Consider the following 18,174-nt stretch of genomic DNA (forward strand, 5'->3'; position numbering starts at 1 on the left):
TCGGAAGCTTTAAGTTGGAAACATTGACTAAGGTTTGGCTTTTGAGTAAATGACCTCGGAATCGGGATTTCGAGGTTCAAATAGGTTCATACGATGATTTCGGACTTGGGCGTATGTTCGGGTTGAGTATCGGATCACCCGAAAGTATTTCGGCGCCTATTATGGAAGGTTGTCATTTTAAAGGTTTAAGAATTTCATAAGTTTGGTTTGAAGTGAATTTTGATGCTATCGATGTCTGTTTGGGGTTCCGAGCCTTGAAATAGCTTCGTTATGTCAATTATGACTTGTGTGCAAAGTTTGAGGTCAATCGGACTTGATTTGATAGGTTTTGGCGCCGAACGTAGAAGTTTGAAGTTCTAAAGTTCATTAAGCTTGAATTGGGGTGCGATTCATGATTTTAGCGTTGTTTGATGTGATTTGAAGGCTCGACTAAGTTCGTATTGTATTTTGGGATGTGTTGGTATATTTGGTTAAGGTATCGAGGGCCTCGGGTGAATTTTAGATGGTTAACGGATTTATTTTTGGACTTAAGAAATGCTGAAGCTGGGCAGCAGCTGGTATGATCGCTTTTACGATGTCTTGGTCGCAGAAGCGAGGTCGAGCTCGCTGAAGGGAAATAGGAAAGGACAAGGCAGTGGTCGCAGGTGCGAAGATAGTCCTGCACCTGCGGAATTGCATAAGCGAGGCAGTGGACCGCAGAAGCGGCTTGAAGTGAGTTGGGAAGAGGCCGCAGGTGCGAAGGAATTCCCGTACCTACGTGACTGCATAAGCGGCCCAGTGGTCGCAAAAGCGGAAGGGAGTGAGGCAGGCTGGAGGAGTAGGTGCGAGGCTTATGCCGCACATGCGAGACCGCAGAAGCGGATTCATGGTCGCAGGTGCGACTCTGCAGATGCAAAGGTAGGGGGCTGAAGGGGGACCGCAAAAGCGGTATTTGTGACCGCACCTGCGGAACCGCAGAAGCGGTCAAGTGGCCGCAGGTGCGAGAGGTCGCTGGACAGTGTGTTCTTTTAAGAACGGGGCTTGGCCCATTTTCTCTCATTTTCATTTGGTTGGGGCGATTTTGGAGAGTTTCAAAGAGAGGTTTTCATCAAGCAACACAAGGTAAGTGATTCTCACCTATTACAAGTTAAATATATGATTTATATGTGGATTAGAACATGAGAATTAGTAGAAATTTGGGATTCTGGTAGAAAACCTAGACTTGGGTACTTTTGGATTTTGACCACGAAATTGGACATGAAATTGAGAATAAATTATATTTTTGAGTTCGTGGTGTTATGTGTAAGGTTTATCATAAAATATTTTCGGAATCCGGGCACGTGAGCCCGAAGGTTGACTTTGTCGACTTTTCGAGCGGAGTTGGAGATTGTTTAAATTGATTAATTATGGGTATTAGAATATATTTTGATTGGTTTGCACGTTGTTTGAATAGTTTTGGATCGACATGCATTGGTTTGAGGTGTTAGAGAGGCTTTGGAGCCGGTTATGGAACTTCGGAGCGAGGTAAGTCTCTTGTCTAACTCTGTGAGGGGGAAACTACCCCTAGGTGATGCATTTGTTATGTGCTACTTGTTGTGGGGGCTAAGTACGCATAAGGTAACGAGAGTCCGTACGTAGCTAGATTCATATTATGTCCGGGTAGACTTAGGTTGCCGCCATGCTATAACTGTACTATTTGAGTTGTCTCTTGCCTATTAAATTCCTTTATTTTACATTACGACTTGAGACTAGACTTGCGTAGAGAGATAGACTTGCTATTGTAGAGATTTGACAGGCTTCATGATAAGCCACAGATTAGTTGTACTCTCCTTACGAAATTCTCCCGCGTTATGCGTTCTCATCGAAAAGTTCCCTTAAAACCTATAACTCACACGACTATTCGTGAGTGGGGTCGAGGACCCGTCAAAGCTTCTTATTCTAATGGGATCGGGCCATTCGCCTTGGCAGGATAGATACATCTATGGTTCATGTCGTTCGACCCTCGACAGTGTGCACATTATGATGGATCAGGCAGTACGCCTCGGCAGGATTTTGTACCACACTCTTATGAGAGCGGGCCGTTCACCTCGGCAATATAATAGATGTATCTATGGTTCGAAAATATCATGATAGATCGGGTCATACGTCTCGGCATTTCTATAAAATACTCTTATGAAATCATGCGTAATAATTGATAAGAAGGCAGTATATCTGCGAGTTATCCTGATTTGAACTGTGGCGACCTATCCGGTGAGGTCCATTATATATACTCCGATTGAGGAGGTAACTACTAGCTGAGGGTTTGAGTTATTGCTGAGAGGAGAATTTTACCACGTATTTATACTTGTTATTTCGTCTATTCCTCTGACTCACATCTGTTTACTTCTACTGTATCTGCCTTATTGGACCACTAGTAAGTGTTAATGTCGACCCCTCGTCACTACTTCTCTGGGGTTAGGCTATATACTTACTGGGTACGCATTGATTTACGTACTCATGCTACACTTGCTGCACTTATTGTGCAGGTACATATATGTCTGGTGGTCTTTTGGGCGCAGAGGCACGGCTATTGCGAGGACTTTACTGTGAGCTGCATTTCATGTTACGATCCGCAGCCTGCAGAGTCTCCATCAGAGTTATTTATATTTCTTCTGTCTAATTTGTATTCCGAACAAATGTTGTATTTTATTATATTTCCTAATTGATGCTCATGCACTTGTGACACCGTAGCTCGTGTAAATATTATCATTCACTCTGTAAATTCTATTTCACACTATCTAATTAATAAAAAATATGATTTTAAAGTACTAGAGTGAGTAATTAAATTGATCAATCACTGTTGGCTTGTCTGACGGCAGTGTTAAGCGCCATCACGAACTATAGTGAATTTTCGACCGTGATAGCTCTGCAGACAACATATAAATGGAACAGCAGTATCTTAACAGTATCCAACTGCAGGTGAAAGACGTTTAACTAGTCAAAGGTACCAGATATGTTGCATCAATCTTTATTTACCACAGAATTAATAGCCTAAGGGAGCTGCGAAAACATTATCCAATGAATTATGGGAGTACTGCAATTTCATTAGCATCTTGACTTCGCTGGCAAGGATGAGGAGACAAATTAGAACATACACATACACATACACATAGAAAGAGGTTGCAATAGAGAGTGTTTTTTCATTTCCCCAGTAGGATATTTTTTCCCTCAACAAAAGGAATTTAGTCAATCCATTCATTCTCACAAAGGAACTTGCAGAATGCCACTCATAGTCGAACGATGCTCCTCTTCCACTATCTCAATTAGAACTTATAAATTAGCAGATTTAGAAAGTAAAGGCACAACAAACATTTTGCATTCCTTTGTGCAGACAGAAAAGTGTAGCTTTGCTTCTCCTTAAAAGCAGTTATTCGTTCGTTTAAATCAAGAAGATAGTCAAGTAAACTATCTTCCAGACAAAAGATAATAACGGATAGTCAAGTAAAGAATGTTCAATTCAAGACAAAAGATAATAACTACACCAACTACAAAGCAAACTCATAACCAGAGCCAAATAACAATAGACAAACTATGGCTAGCACTATTACAAGATCTAAGAACACAAGCAAACAGGCTTTGATGGGAAAAAATACCTTAAAAAACAAATATCCTCGTATATATAGCAACAGTCCAAAAAACGATCAAGCACCATATTAATTTGAATACCAAATTTCTTGCATCTGATCAATTAGATGCATTCCCTAAAATTGGTGACTGAATAGAGTTAGATATAAATAAAAGGTACAGGGAAATTTGACAACAGAGGATAAACCTACAAGAAGAAATTTCAATGGGCCTCAACGCCTAACGTATAGGACAGGAGAACCATCATGAAGTGAAACTACCCCAACATCTTTACCATTTAGTCAGCTCGTCTCTTCTTCCATATCATGTTTAAATTTTAAAAAAAAAAAAAAAGGACCAAATTAATGATCAAGATTTTTCGTAATTTACATGAAAAAAGACTTGTTCGCTTGTAGTAGAATAACACTACCTTCCTACGTCTCTACATCGACAATGGAAGAAGCATCCTTCGCTTCTTTTTGTGGGCCGACCTAACTTGCTTTGTGATTTTCAGGCATAAAAGCAATAGCAAGGTGACACATACTAAGATGAAAGCAAGCTTTAGATGCCTGAAGTACAATGAAACAGCAGAGAAAACCAGAAATGCTAAAATAACCAGTTCCCATATCACAAAGATGACGACATCCACCCTGCATCAACAGAATAGGAAAATGAAATAAGATGGACAGAAGGCACAAGACAAGGCAATTTGAAAATTACTGCCAGAAGTGAAAATATGAAAAGAGAAAAGAACTCTAGAGGGAAGATGAACAAAACTGCTTCTCATGCAATGAATTTATACATTCAACAAATATAATGTTATGTTGTAAAAGATAATACTTATACATCACAACTGTTAAGGAAATCAAACATTAGTCCTAAGGTGAACCGGCAGGCACTGTACTAGTTCATCAGTAGCAAAAGGTGTCAGTTCACAACTTCAAAGTAGCTCTAGGAACAAGCAGCAAGGATCCAATTCATTCATGTCTTTATCTAGCTCATTGTGCGCGAGTGACAACAATATCGTAAAGGAGCTCTATTTCAAACAGTTTTACCAGTCCAGCATTTGTAGCCTCCATATGGGCTAGTGATTTTACTTGTCTTTCAAGAAATCTGTCAAAAAGAAAAAACCCAGTCTTGGAATCCTAAGCTTTTCCCCTCGTCCAAAGGATCAAACTAAAAGCTTGGGGGAAGATCAAGTCCTATATGAATGTGAGATGTTTCTATCTTCTTCCGCTTAAGAATGGATTCCTTGAGGATTTTTTCTGATAAATATTATTATGCGAGTTCAATCACGGTTCTTTTCTATCATAATAATCTCCTCTCGTGTACGAAGAAGAGTTTCAGACCTCTTGGAAGGGAAAACCCTATTAAGATCCAATACAAGCTTCCTTTGGAAAGATGATTGGCATCTAATAGAGTATACCAATTTTAGAGAAGTCCTAATTTATCTAAATTAAGTAGTAGAATAGAAAAGAACCAAATAGAGAAAATTGGAAAACAGAAATTCATACAGCAGCCCAATTAGTTGAGAACAAAGCGTATTAGTAGTTTTTGTTGTCATTGTTGGGTGGAAGTCAATACAAATCAACATGAGGGGAACTTAGACCGATAGAATGCATATTAAAATATTTAGCACTGAGGGACATGCATGATTGGGAAATAAACGAGCTGCTAGACCTTTATGCAAGACTACAACAAAGCAATGTTAACTCCCAAGCTGTGGATAGACTTAAATGGGGGAATCATGGTGGAGGCATCTACACAGTCAAGGTGGGATATCAACAGATTGTTCTAGTAATCCCATGATAGATAACTGGCCCTGAAAACTTATTTGGAGAACCAAGCTGCCACCAAAGGTTATCTGTTACACCTGGACAATGCCTCACACAAGATAACCTGATGAAAAGGAACTTCCAGTTACCTAACAGATGTTACATGTGTCAAAAGAAAGCTGAAAGTACCTGCCACTTGCTCCTACACTGTGAGATGGCTTCAAACATATGGTACATGTTTTTTTGCCTTTTTGGTCTCAAATGGGTCACCCCTTACACAGTCAAGGACGCTTATAAAAGCTGGAGTTTATGGAGAGTTGATAAAGCCATCAGGAAAATCTGGTCAATGGTCCCTGCTTGTATTTTCTGGTGCATTTGGACAGAGAGAAACAAGAGATGTTTTGATGGAAACTCAACTCCTATAGATTCTTTAAAGGCTCTTTGTATTGCCAATTTGTTTTGTTGGTCTAGACTTATTGATCATTTTTTGGATTTCATTAGTTCCTTAGCTCTGGCTTAGCCAATTATGTATAGGAGCCGGAATATTTTTTGTAAGCTAAAATGCCAAATCGTGTACTTCTTGCATCTTCTTGATGCCATATATTGAAATCACTTACTTTATTAAAAAAAAAAAAATTGAGCACTAGCTTTCTAGATATAGATGCTTTATTCCTTATAGATGCGTCAATGGTCAATGCTTGGGTAAGAGTAGTATTAGGATGTGATCCCCTGGGAAGTCCTCGTGTTACATCTCCAGTATTATAATTTTAAAAAGGCAGAATAGCCTATTAAACACTTGTACTTGTTTTGATTTGTCATCCTGGTCCTTATACGCTAGTGGGTTGCTCTAGTGGTAAGCACCCTCCACTTTCAACCAAGAGGTTGTGAGTTCGAGTCACCCCAAGAGCAAGGTGGGGAGTTCTTGGAGGGAGAGAGCCGAGGGTCTATCGGAAACAACCTCTCTATCCCAGAGTAGGGGTAAGGTCTGCGTACATACTACCCTCCCCGACCCCACTAGTGGGATTATACTGGGTTGTTGTTGTTCCTTATACGCTACAAAGTTTCATCTAGTCACTTTTAATTTTTCAAAACCTATATTTTAAACCCTTCTAACCGTTGACCAAGCTTATATGACATTTATTTTGCTGAGTCAAATAATTCGTGATTACACACTCTTAAAAGCACGTGCATCAATTATTTTGATTAAAGAAGTTATTAAAAAATCATTTAAAAAAAAGAAACAATAAAAATAAACAGAAAAGCAATTTAAAAAATCCCAAAGCACCAACCCCTTCCCTAACCCTTTCCGTCATAACCCCTTCTGCAATCCCCCCCCCCCCCCCCCAATTCCCCTCTTCCTAGGGAAGTGCATGGATCGGATTTTAAAGTTTGAATCGGATCGGATTATTATGCCTCAAAGTTGCAAACTTATATGTATATTTTCTGTGTAAAAGAGGTAGTACAATAAGAAAAAATCATGTTTATATAATTTTGAGAGTACTATGGTGCCAAGATAGCTAAATCCATCAATTTTAAAGGTAATAACTTGGAGAAAAATATAAAGGAAGTACTAATTATCCGAATTAAAGTTTAGAATTTATACATGCCCTAATAGTTTCGGATTTCCGATCGTATTAAAATTATACCAATCCGAATTAGATCGGAAATCCGATCCAACCGAAATCCGAAATTGAACGGATCGGTTCGGATTTCGGATATCCGATCCAAATGAACAACCCTACATCTTCGTATCTTCTTTCTTCCCCATTCATCCCTTCAAAACCCTTCATTTTGTCCCTTCTTTACTAAGCTTTGATATTAAACAAAATTATTAAGATCAAAATACTTCACTAATTCACTTTTAAATCCCCTACTGGCCTCCTCCTCTTCCTCATCCTCCATTTTTAACTGTCGTCCACCACCATCAAAATTGAGGTTCTTCATCGGCCGTCGTGAAATATTTTTCGGCCAACATCAATGAGTTTTTGAAGGATAATATGAAGTTTTTTATTATTTTGGTAGGTTTTATGGGGTTTTGGGTGAGAATGAAGACAAGAAAGAGATAGAAAAAATTTAGATCTGTTTTATCTTTATTTGACAGATGTTCTCTGGCTAAAATATAATCTCAAATCTATTTAGAGAGAGGTTTTAAAAAATAGGATAGATGAATAGATAGTGGAATAGAAAAGGAACAGAGTTTCATGGTGGCTGGAGAAATTTTACGACGATAACATTGCGGAATATGGTGGGCAGTAAGAAGAAAGTGATGATTGGGAAGGAAAGAAAAATAAATGAAAAGTCAAATAAGAAAAATGGTAAGTCAAGGTTATTTTACGTTTTCTGTAAAAATAAAAAATGATGTGGCATATTTTTATCTGATGTGGATTCTGACATAGCGCGATTGAGAGACACACACTGTTAGAAGGGTTTGAAACACTCATTTTGATAAATTAAAAGTGTCTACATGAAACTTTGTGGAGTAAAGGGACCGGGATGACAAACCGAAATAAGTACAAGTGTCTAATAGGCTATTCTGCCTTTAAAAAACAAAAAAAGAGATGCTTCAAAGTCCAAGAGAGCAACTACTCGTCCTCACTTCATATACAACCTCAATAGGAATAGCAATAGAATTACTAGGTGGATGTGCAATTGGGAAGCAAAACATCTTGTCGTTCGAAACATGGTTACAATACCTGCTAAGGGGGAGCATAACAGGGATGTAGACGTGTTTACATGGATACAACTGGGACTCAGTAATCACTGTGGGGAGAGAAAAATCCCAAAATATTCTCTTATGTTTAAGCTTTGAACCAAAATTATCCATGTTCTATTATATGGAGCACTAATAGTCCTTATAGTATGCATAACTAGTGCAGTTTTAGTCCAACTACAATGGGCAGCTTTAGAAACGGTACTGTGCTCATCTACAAGTAAAGTGCTTAAGAAGTTTTAGAAACTCCTTTTTATCCTTCTCAAAGTTGATTACTTTGTGCCTTTAAACTGTACTTATTTGGTTGCTAGAATACAGAAAGGTCATACTCTGCATATGTTATTGTGGCTATTCTAGGGTGCTGAAAGTTGACATATTGAGAATATTGAGGATGAAAAGTGGAAGACACATAGCACATAGTTTGTTTCAACTCTTGGAGAACAAAGGTGATATGATCATGTAGAGATGAATGGACAATTTCTTTAGACAGTACATCTTCCCATAGTGCTGATATGTCTACCATATGGGATCTCACCTTGCTTGCCCTTTAGCTATGCAACAATTAATTGGTATAGAATCTCTACTAGGTACACTGGTGTAGTAAAGAAGGAAAATGGGTAGTTAAGAACTTAACCTACATTCCAAATTACATCGGGATTTCATAATTAGCATTCAATGACATAACATGTTTAAAGTGAACAATTCAACTCAATGACCAATTTGCTGACAGATTGTACACATAGGCATTTCCAAATCAATATAATCCATCTCATTCAAAAGCTGCAATTCTTAGCCATAAAGATATTACTCCTCCATTCCAATTTGTTTGGCACAATTTCCTAATTAGACCTTCCAAAAAGAATGGCATGTTTCTATATTTGGCAACAATTAACTTTAAACTTAACTTCCCATTTAATCCTAAATGAGAAGCTTTTATAGACGCACAAACACTATAGCATGTTTACGCCCACAAGTTCTAAAGGTCTACATTTCTTTCTGATGCTTCATGCCAAGTCAAACAATACCTTCATGAGAACATTGACACGCAAAATCTTCACTTTACCAATATAAAAATTTAATCTTTCTGGATTATAAGCCCAATTTGGTTCAATTACAAGAATAAAGGCCAAATGACAACAACAACAATAGGACACCTCAATCTCAAACTAGTTAGAGCCGGTTATATGAATTCTCTATATCCGTTTTGCACTTTCAAGTTCATTTCATTCCAACACTCAACAATTAAACTTCTAACAGGGATTAGGTTCTCTATATATACAAATCTCTAGACAAACTAAAAATTCCTTTAGAAAAATTCAAAGTGATAAAAGTTTCTAAATCAAATAGCCACGAGCATCTCATCATTCAGACTGAAAAATGATAATCTAAAGAGACAGGTCAATCCAACAAAAGTGGGACATTATGTGAAAGCGATAAACCCTAAACTGGAACTGAATAAAAAACAAAAAAGGATGTGATGCAATACCTAGAAGAAGAAGTGAGATTAGAGGAGGTGGAGGAGAAGAAAGAGACGGAAGCCCAATCATGTTTGGATCGAATCTGATACTCTCTCAGCTGTTCCGCCAAATTCGATCTCGTAATCATCCTCTCCCCCTCACCCTTCTCCCTTTTTCTCTATTTCTCTTTCTCAATCTATCAAATATAATTGAGTTTCTGATTGTGTTTCTGTACGTCAAATATGCTCCGATCAATTTGACGGAATTTTTGAAGAGCTGACCGCGTCGGCGACCAGTCCGCCGACGACGACCGAGAGGAAATTGAATTTGCTTACAGAGAAAGGAGGAAGAAAGGATGAAAGAGCAGTAAAGTTAGTTGAGGTTGTTCCGAAGGAAAATGGCAAAAATGGTACCTTATGTTCTGGAGTAGGTTTAATATAGTCCCTTAAATATACTCCTAAGCGATTTTGATCCCTTACATTTACGAAACGTGAGCACTTTTAGTATCCTTCAATTATTTAACAAAAATTACGAAAAACAGATAAACCATAACCATTAGGAAAGTAACTTCAAATCCCTAAAACTGCACCAGAATGTATAAATAGATTAAAAAATAATAGAAATAGCACCTCAAAAAACTGCACCAAATACTAGAAATAGATCAAATATAACAGAAATTGCAAAGGATGCATCTCTGAATACGAGTATCTGTTAAATCATTCTTTTTCTCATAATTCTCGTTAAAATGAACAATAAGAGTTTGTTAAATACTTGACGAATACTAAAAATGCTCATATCTTGGCAAACTTAAAGGATTAAAATTGTGCAAGGTAATTTAAGAGACTATTTTAAACTTTTCTCCAAACATAAGTGACCATTTTTGTTATTTTCTCTTATTCTGATTTCGGCAAAGGTCCAAATATATCCTTGTACTTTCGAAAATGGTCTAACAATATCACTCGTTATATTATTGGTTATCTATATCCTTGCAGTCATACTTTGAGTTCAAATATACCCCTCATTTAAACGAAGGGACACGTGTCATCGTCTTGTTGGCCAATTCTAAATATCTCTTAATTAATTAAAAAGACTCATTATTTGGTACCCGAAAAGCAATTTTCTAAAGCAATTTTTTTTTTTGTAAAAACTGAAAAAAACTGATTTTTTTTACTAAAAATAGAAAAAAAAGAAAATATTTTTTTTCCCATTTATTTACAAAAAAACTGCTTTAAAAAAAACTAAAAAATATTTTCTAAAACAATGTTTTTGTAAAAAATAAATTAAAAAAAAGTGAAAAACAATTTTCTAAAGCAATTAAAAACTGAATGTTTTTTACTAAAAACTGAAAAAATCAAACAATATTTTTTTCCAGTTTTTAGAAAAGTATTGCTTTAAAAAAAACTAAAAAATAATTTCTAAACAATTATTTTTGTAAAAACTAAAAAAAAAACTGAAAAGCAATTTTCTAAAGCAATGTTTTTGTAAAAAATGAAAAAACAAAACTGAAAAGCAATTTTCTAAAGCATTTCACTTTTAGAAAATAGTTTTCAGTTTTTACAAAAAAGGCGAATAACATTTCACTAAGGGCCATAATTTTATAGAAAAGTAAGGATGGTTCGTTTCTTACATCAAATTAGAATGAACTTGACACCTTTTAAGAAGAAATTAGATTGTATTCAAATTAAAAATATAACATCTCTAAAATTCAAAACATAAATAAAAAGGGTTAAGAAAAAACTCCTAAGTTTTTATTTGATAAGGATCAATTTTTCCGGAAAAAAAATCCCATAACAAAAGTAATTAGAATTTCTTTTTTAATAAAGTATTTTTCTCTTTAGTTACAATTTGATTACTTGTTGAAAAGATATTTTTCTCTTTACTTAGCTTTGATTTTAGGAATTGAAAAAAAATCTAATTCCTAGTTGAAAACATATTTTTCTCATTTATTTATGTATGAATTTTAGGAATGCAATTTTTTTACTTTTCTTTTATTTACGTTAGAAATTTAGGAATGTTTTATTTTTTCTTTTAACTTGTAAATGGACTTTTTTTACTTTTCGTAAGTATATTTCATATTAGATAAAATTGTAATTAAACTCAATATATGTCTTTTTTTATTTAAATTAGGAATTGCTAAACACTTTGAGGATAATTTTGTCCCTTCTTGAAAAGATATAGTATATCATATTTACATTTAGGATATTTTTTGTTTTTCGTAAAAAAATTATTTTGATACTTTGACATAAAAGAAATAGGGTTAATGAACATATTTCAAAGGATCAAATTAACAATAGAATGTTGTTTTGCTATCTTTTGGTTATCATAAAGGAAGAGAAAGTTTTCAAAGGCTCTTTTTCCTTTTACTGCGTCATAAGTAGCAAATTTTTCAAGAAATGTTTTTTCATAACAATAACAGATACCTATTCCTTCTTATGCAATTTTGAAGGAATTAAAATTAAATACAAATTCCTAACTATTGGTTTAGCTAAGATACGTTTTTTTGGGGTAAAAAGGTGTAAAAAAAGTCAAAGTCGAATATTTATTGTAAACTTCAAAAGTTCTAAATATATTAGGACATTTTAAATGATTCAAATAAGAAAATATTTAATAACCAAATTTTAGTTGATTTCATGTCAAATGATTATTTTGTCTAATGTGACCTTTATTTTAAAAGGGTAAAAAGGCGAACGACATTTCGCTAAGGGTCATCGTGCTTTTAATATGGTATAGATATAGATAGATAGATATGTTTCTTTAGGGTACACGCAACATCTTTTAAAATTGATACTTATTGTATATAAGTATCAATTACCAACAGGCCTATGGAGCACTAATAGTACATTTACTTTAATAAAGTGGTGCACTTTTAGTCATAACACTGAAAAAGCCCCAAAACATACATTATCTTTAGCTTAAGACTCAAAGTCATACATATTCTTCCACATGGAGCACTAACAGTCCATTTACTTTAACAAAGTGGTGCACTTTTAGTCATAACACTAAATACATTTTAATTTTTAACAGAAATCTAAGATCTGACAAAATATTTATTCCCTTTATTTTCTTGTTTACCGAAAGAAATAAAGATGACATATTTATCTAGATAGCAAATAATAAATATACATAGAATTTATTTACTATTTATCTATTTACTATACGTAAGATATACATTTTACTAAGAAATGTTAAACACCGTTAATTTTTATTTGCAATGATTTTTATCTAGATAACCTCAAATGTTATCTAGATTTTTATTATATACATAATATTTACTATTCGTTGACATAAAATAAATATACGTAAAATCATGTGCTGAGAGTAAAATAAATTTTATTACTAAAATAAATATACGTAATTATATTTATTAGAGTTTTTTATTTTATGGGAGTCAACGTATAGTAAACATAATATTTATTTTTTATTAGTAAAGTAAATATATATAAAATAAAAAATACTTTAGTAATATTTACTTTATTTTATGTATATTTACTTTATTTTATGTATATTTACTTTAGTAATAAAAAATAAATATTATGTTTACTATACGTTGACTCTCATAAAATAAAAAACTCTAATAAATATAATTACGTATATTTATTTTAGTAATAAAATTTATTTTACTCTCAGCACATGATTTTACGTATATTTATTTTATGTCAACGTATAGTAAATATTATGTATATAATAAAAATCTAGATAACATTTGAGGTTATCTAGATAAAAATCATTGCAAATAAAAATTAACGGTGTTTAATATTTTTTAGTAAAATGTATATTTTATATATAGTAAATAGATAAATAGTAAATAAATTCTATGTATATTTACTATTTGCTATCTAGATAAAGATGTCATCTTTATTTCTTTCGGTAAACAAGAAAATAAAGGGAACAAACATTTTGTCAGATCTTAGATTTCTGTTAAAAATTAAAATGTGTTTAGTGTTATGACTAAAAGTGTACCACTTTATTAAAGTAAATGGACTATTAGTGCTCTATGTGGAAGAATATGTATGACTTTGAGTCTAAAGCCAAAGATAATGTATATTTTGGGGCTTTTTTTCAGTGTTATGACTAAAAGTAAACTACTTTGTTAAAGCAAATGTACTATTAGTGCTCCATGTGAAAGAATATGTATGACTTTGATTCTAAAGCTAAAAATGATGTATTGTTTTGGTCTTTTCCTCTAAAAACTCCTAAATATATCTTAACGTAGATATATTTCAATATAAGGCATTCTATTAACAAAACTTCTAATTACCAACAGGCCTACGTAAGTATTGTTATCCTTTAATGGTCATGCCATTCAATTGGTTTATATATGTAAGGTAACTTGCATAAAAGTTGAGATATTTATGTTAGTAATCGATTTTATGTATTGATTCTATGTTTGTGTTTAATTGAAATAGTAAATCTGAATAGATTTTACAGTTTTAAATGTTAAGATTTTGTACTTAGTTCAAATAAGGAAAGGTTTGGTAAACAAAACTTAGTGGATTTTAAACACTAAAAATTAGAAAAATAATTAAATGACTATTTTGTCATGTGTGAACCCTATTTTGAAAGGGTAAAAAAGACGAACGACATTTCGCTAAGGGCCTTTTCGTGCTTTTAATATAGTATATATATATATATATATATATATATATATATATATATATATATATATATATATATATATGGACTAGAAAAGATTACTTGGCACCTTCTTAAGAACAGCTTTCGTATTTATCTTTTTTTCATAATTTTGCATTTTTTCTTCTTAAAAAGATGAACAAAAGGTGTTTTAGTTATCAAAATCCAATAGGCACCTTTTAAGAATCGTCTTTAATACTTCGGCTACATCAATGTGATATTAAAAAAGAACCGCTCCTTTCCTTCCTCAACCACTAATTATCATTGTTTTTAAACCGCTCCTTACCTTCCTCGACAGTAAATACTGTTTTGAGTATGTGAATGTGCAGTTAAATGTAACCTCTACATGAACAAAGGCATTAAAAGGAGAGAATAATGGGTTTTCAAATATTCCATGCACCAAAAATAACGCTGTTAATATCTGATAACATCTGCTTGCATCTTAAATGTCTAACCTGTGGTGGAATATAATATACAACTGCTACAATGTTGAAGGATGAATAATATGGTGGCACCAGATACTGAAATGTTGAATTGGGCTCAATATGACAGAGTGGTTAGGCCTTTTGAAATGTTGAGTTGCAAAATGCAAAATGAATAGAGATGCATAAAAAAAAGTAGAACCTATGGTGAAGATGTGCATATATCAACGTGGATGATCAGAACCAAGCGACTACAACTGTTATTTCTTGGCATGGCAAAGCCTCCAACAACTGACACAGAGAGGTATAGGGAGAAGACGACGAAATGTTAATTGGCATTCTATGGAATAAGCAGCAGAGGTAAAAGGAAAATCACGCTTCCATACATGGCTAAGCTCTATGGAAATGGGGTTCTCAAGTAACTGCTCTTAAAGAAGACTTCAGTTTCCAAAAAGACATGAAGGAATGATTGTTATCTATAGAGGGAGGGATATTCATGGTGGACAAAGTCATTTCCTAAGTAATGAGTATTGAATTTTGTATACGGTCAAAACTGAGTTTGCGCTTCGTGTGATTAATCAAGATTGGAGTATGATGGATCGAGGTTCGTCATCATAATATCGAGCTCGAGACCCAGAGGCCGATCAATATCGAGCTCGAGACCCAGAGACCGATCAATATCGAGCTCGAGTCAATATCGAGTTCGAGACCCAAAGACCGACCCATACCAAGACCGGCCAAGATCGAGATCGAGCCAAGGGACAAAAGAGTCGTTATAGCCGCATTTGGGGAGAGAATCTCGACGAAAATCAAGGAAAAGTTAATTAATTAGTCTATCATAGGATCTTCACTATGTATTTTTAATTATACCCAAAATGAGATTCCCCCACTATATTAAGAGTGGTTATCATTTGTAAGGACACATTGATTAAGACACACATTCATTCTAATATATACAGAAAACAGAGCCAATACTATCTTTTGGTGGCTTTTGGTATTTTAGTAAAATTATTTCTTCTATCAATCGTTCTTTACCCGATTTGGAGGTGATTAAACTTGAAAACTTAGGCTAATTAGTTCATCTGGTTTGCATTCATTTCTTTTATAACTAATTTCAATACACATTTATGTATCTTTCCCGATTTGTACTAATTTATACCACGTATCCTTAGAACTACGTATAAATTTAACTCTATCCGTTTTTCGGGTAAACAGTTTGGCGCCCACCGTGGGGCTAAGGATAATAGTGGTTATTTAGTACGAATCTCTGTAAAACACTATTTTACACTTGCTCTTGGAAGTGTCTTTGATTTCAGGTTAAAAAGGACGAACTCTCAATTAATGGCCCTACTTATCGATAACGAAGTTGGTCTTCAAGATGAGAACAACAACTTTACGCCCGGGGATGAAAGGCCACTCGTCGACCCAGTTGGAACTCGAGCCGTAGATCCAATTGACGTTAATTCACATGTGGCCATTGAGGCGAACCAACGTTTCGACCACGAAAATAATATTCATGGTGGAGCTCGATCTGCAGTTCGAAATGCCCAAAATGTTGGAGAAGACGGGATCAACCTGCGTATGATTTTCAAAATGTTGCAAGCTCAACAGGTAGCGATAGCTCTGTTGCAGAGCCAAACCCAAACACCGAGAAGCCTCGAGCCTGGTCCACCCCAAGAAGTCACCCACAAAACGGGGCCAACTGTAGTAAGGTCAAATGAATAAGAATCGAGGACTAATCCCGAAATTATTAAAATGCTCGAGAAACTGACAAAACGAATAGAGTCAAGAGAAAAGAGGATTGAAACAAACGACAAAAAAATGGAAACTTATAACTCCAGGGTTGATCAGATCCGGGGGGAACCACCAATTTGAAGGGCTTGGATTCCAAAAAATTCGTATAAAAGCCTTTCCCCCCGAGCGCGTCTCCAAAACCATTCCCCAAGAAGTTTCGCATGCACGAAATTCCTAAATATAATGGAACGACTGACCCCAACGAACATGTCACCTCTTACACATATGCCATCAAAGGGAACAATCTAGAAGATGACGAGATCGAATCCGCATTATTAAAGAAGTTCGGTGAAACCCTGTCGAAGGGAGCGTTGATATGGTATCATAATTTACCGCTTAACTCTATCGATTCTTTTGCTATGCTTGCAGATTCTTTCGTAAAAGCACATGCCGAAACCATAAAGGTCAAAACCAGGAAGTCTGACCTTTTCAAGGTAAGGCAAAAAGATAACGAGATGCTAAGAGAGTTCGTATCTCATTTTCAAATGGAACAAATGGATCTACCACCGGTCACAGACGATTGAGCCGTTCAAGCTTCCACCCAAGGTCTGAACGAACGAAGCTCGATGGCTTCACGATGGTTGAAGCAGAACTTGATCGAGTACCTGGCTATTACCTGGCTGACGTACACAATCGATATCAATCAAAGATTAGAGTCGAAGATGACCAGTTGGGTTCTGGGTCCGTTATTAAAAGGGATACCGACCGAGGACCAAGGTCGAACAAGGACCGATACCAGTTGTATAATGAAGATCGTAGGGGTAGCGAACCGGGACGTAACCCCGTACGAGGTGAAAGGAGAAGTGATCGAGGCCAAGGGTCTCGAGGACTGATGAACAAGAGTGGGTTCGATAGGCATACCAGACCTAAGAAAGCACCACAGTTATCAGAATATAACTTCAACATTGATGCATCCGCCATCGTATCGGCTATCGGATGCATCAAAGATACTAAATGGCCTCGACCTCTGCAGTCCGATCCAGCCCAAAGAAATCACAATAAAATGTTCAAGTATCATGGCACCCATGGCCACAGAACGGAAGATTGCAGGCAGTTGAGAGAGGAGGTAACCCGGTTATTCAATGAAGGGCAACTAAAGGAACCTTGTCCTTTAGTGACGAAGACACGGAAGAACCATTTCAAAAACAAAGAGTTCAACAGACAAAACGAACAAGAAGAGCCACAACACACCATCCACATGATCATCGGAGGGATCGATGTCCCCCAAGGGCCGGTGCTTAAATGCACTAAGATGTCGATTATACAAGAGAAGCGATCTCGAACTCAGGATTACATACCTAAAGAAAACTTGTCCTTTAGTGACGAAGACACGGAAGGAATCATGCAGCCCCATAACGATGCACTGGTAATAGTTGTACTTATGAATAAAACTCAAGTTAAACGTGTTTTAATTGATCCAAGTACTTCGGCCAACATCATTCGATAAAGGGTCATAGAGCAACTCGGTCTATAGGACCAGGTCGTGCCCGCAACCCTAGTACTAAACGGATTCAATATGGCATGTGAAACTACTAAGGGCGAAATAATTTTGTAGTAAACGTGGCCGGGACTATCCAAGAAACGAAGTTCCACGTGATCGAGGGCGACATGAGATATAACGCCTTATTCGGGAGGCCGTGGATCCACAACATGAGAGCAGTACCCTTGACCCTTCACCAGGTTCTAAAATGGTTCTAAAATTCCCAATACCAGAGGGAATCAAAACGGTCTACGGGAGCAACTGGCTTCAAAGAAAATGTTTGTCATCGATGAAGTGATTCTGATATCATCACTATCATCGA

The 18,174-nt window shown here is 35.5% G+C and overlaps 1 protein-coding gene across 1 annotated transcript; it reads right to left on the bottom strand.

Annotated features, from left to right (window-relative positions):
• Nucleotides 1-3,929: 3,929 nt before the first annotated feature.
• Nucleotides 3,930-9,888, bottom strand: LOC104089983 (uncharacterized). Its single transcript, XM_009595007.4, has 2 exons — nucleotides 9,554-9,888; nucleotides 3,930-4,232 (listed from the first exon to the last, which is right to left on the bottom strand). Exons 1-2 carry the CDS (start codon nucleotides 9,670-9,672, stop codon nucleotides 4,025-4,027), a joined length of 327 nt encoding a protein of 108 aa, XP_009593302.1. The 5' UTR covers nucleotides 9,673-9,888; the 3' UTR covers nucleotides 3,930-4,024.
• Nucleotides 9,889-18,174: the final 8,286 nt, after the last annotated feature.

Source organism: Nicotiana tomentosiformis, chromosome 8, assembly GCF_000390325.3.
Source record: "Nicotiana tomentosiformis chromosome 8, ASM39032v3, whole genome shotgun sequence".
Lineage (NCBI taxonomy): Eukaryota > Viridiplantae > Streptophyta > Magnoliopsida > Solanales > Solanaceae > Nicotiana > Nicotiana tomentosiformis.

Coding starts and splice junctions, on each gene's coding strand:
- LOC104089983 (XM_009595007.4), bottom strand. CDS start 9,672: ATGATTACGAGATCGAATTTGGCGGAACAGCTGAGAGAGTATCAGATT. Junction 4,233..9,553: donor AATCTCACTTCTTCTTCTAG/GTATTGCATCAC, acceptor CTGTTGATGCAG/GGTGGATGTCGTCATCTTTG.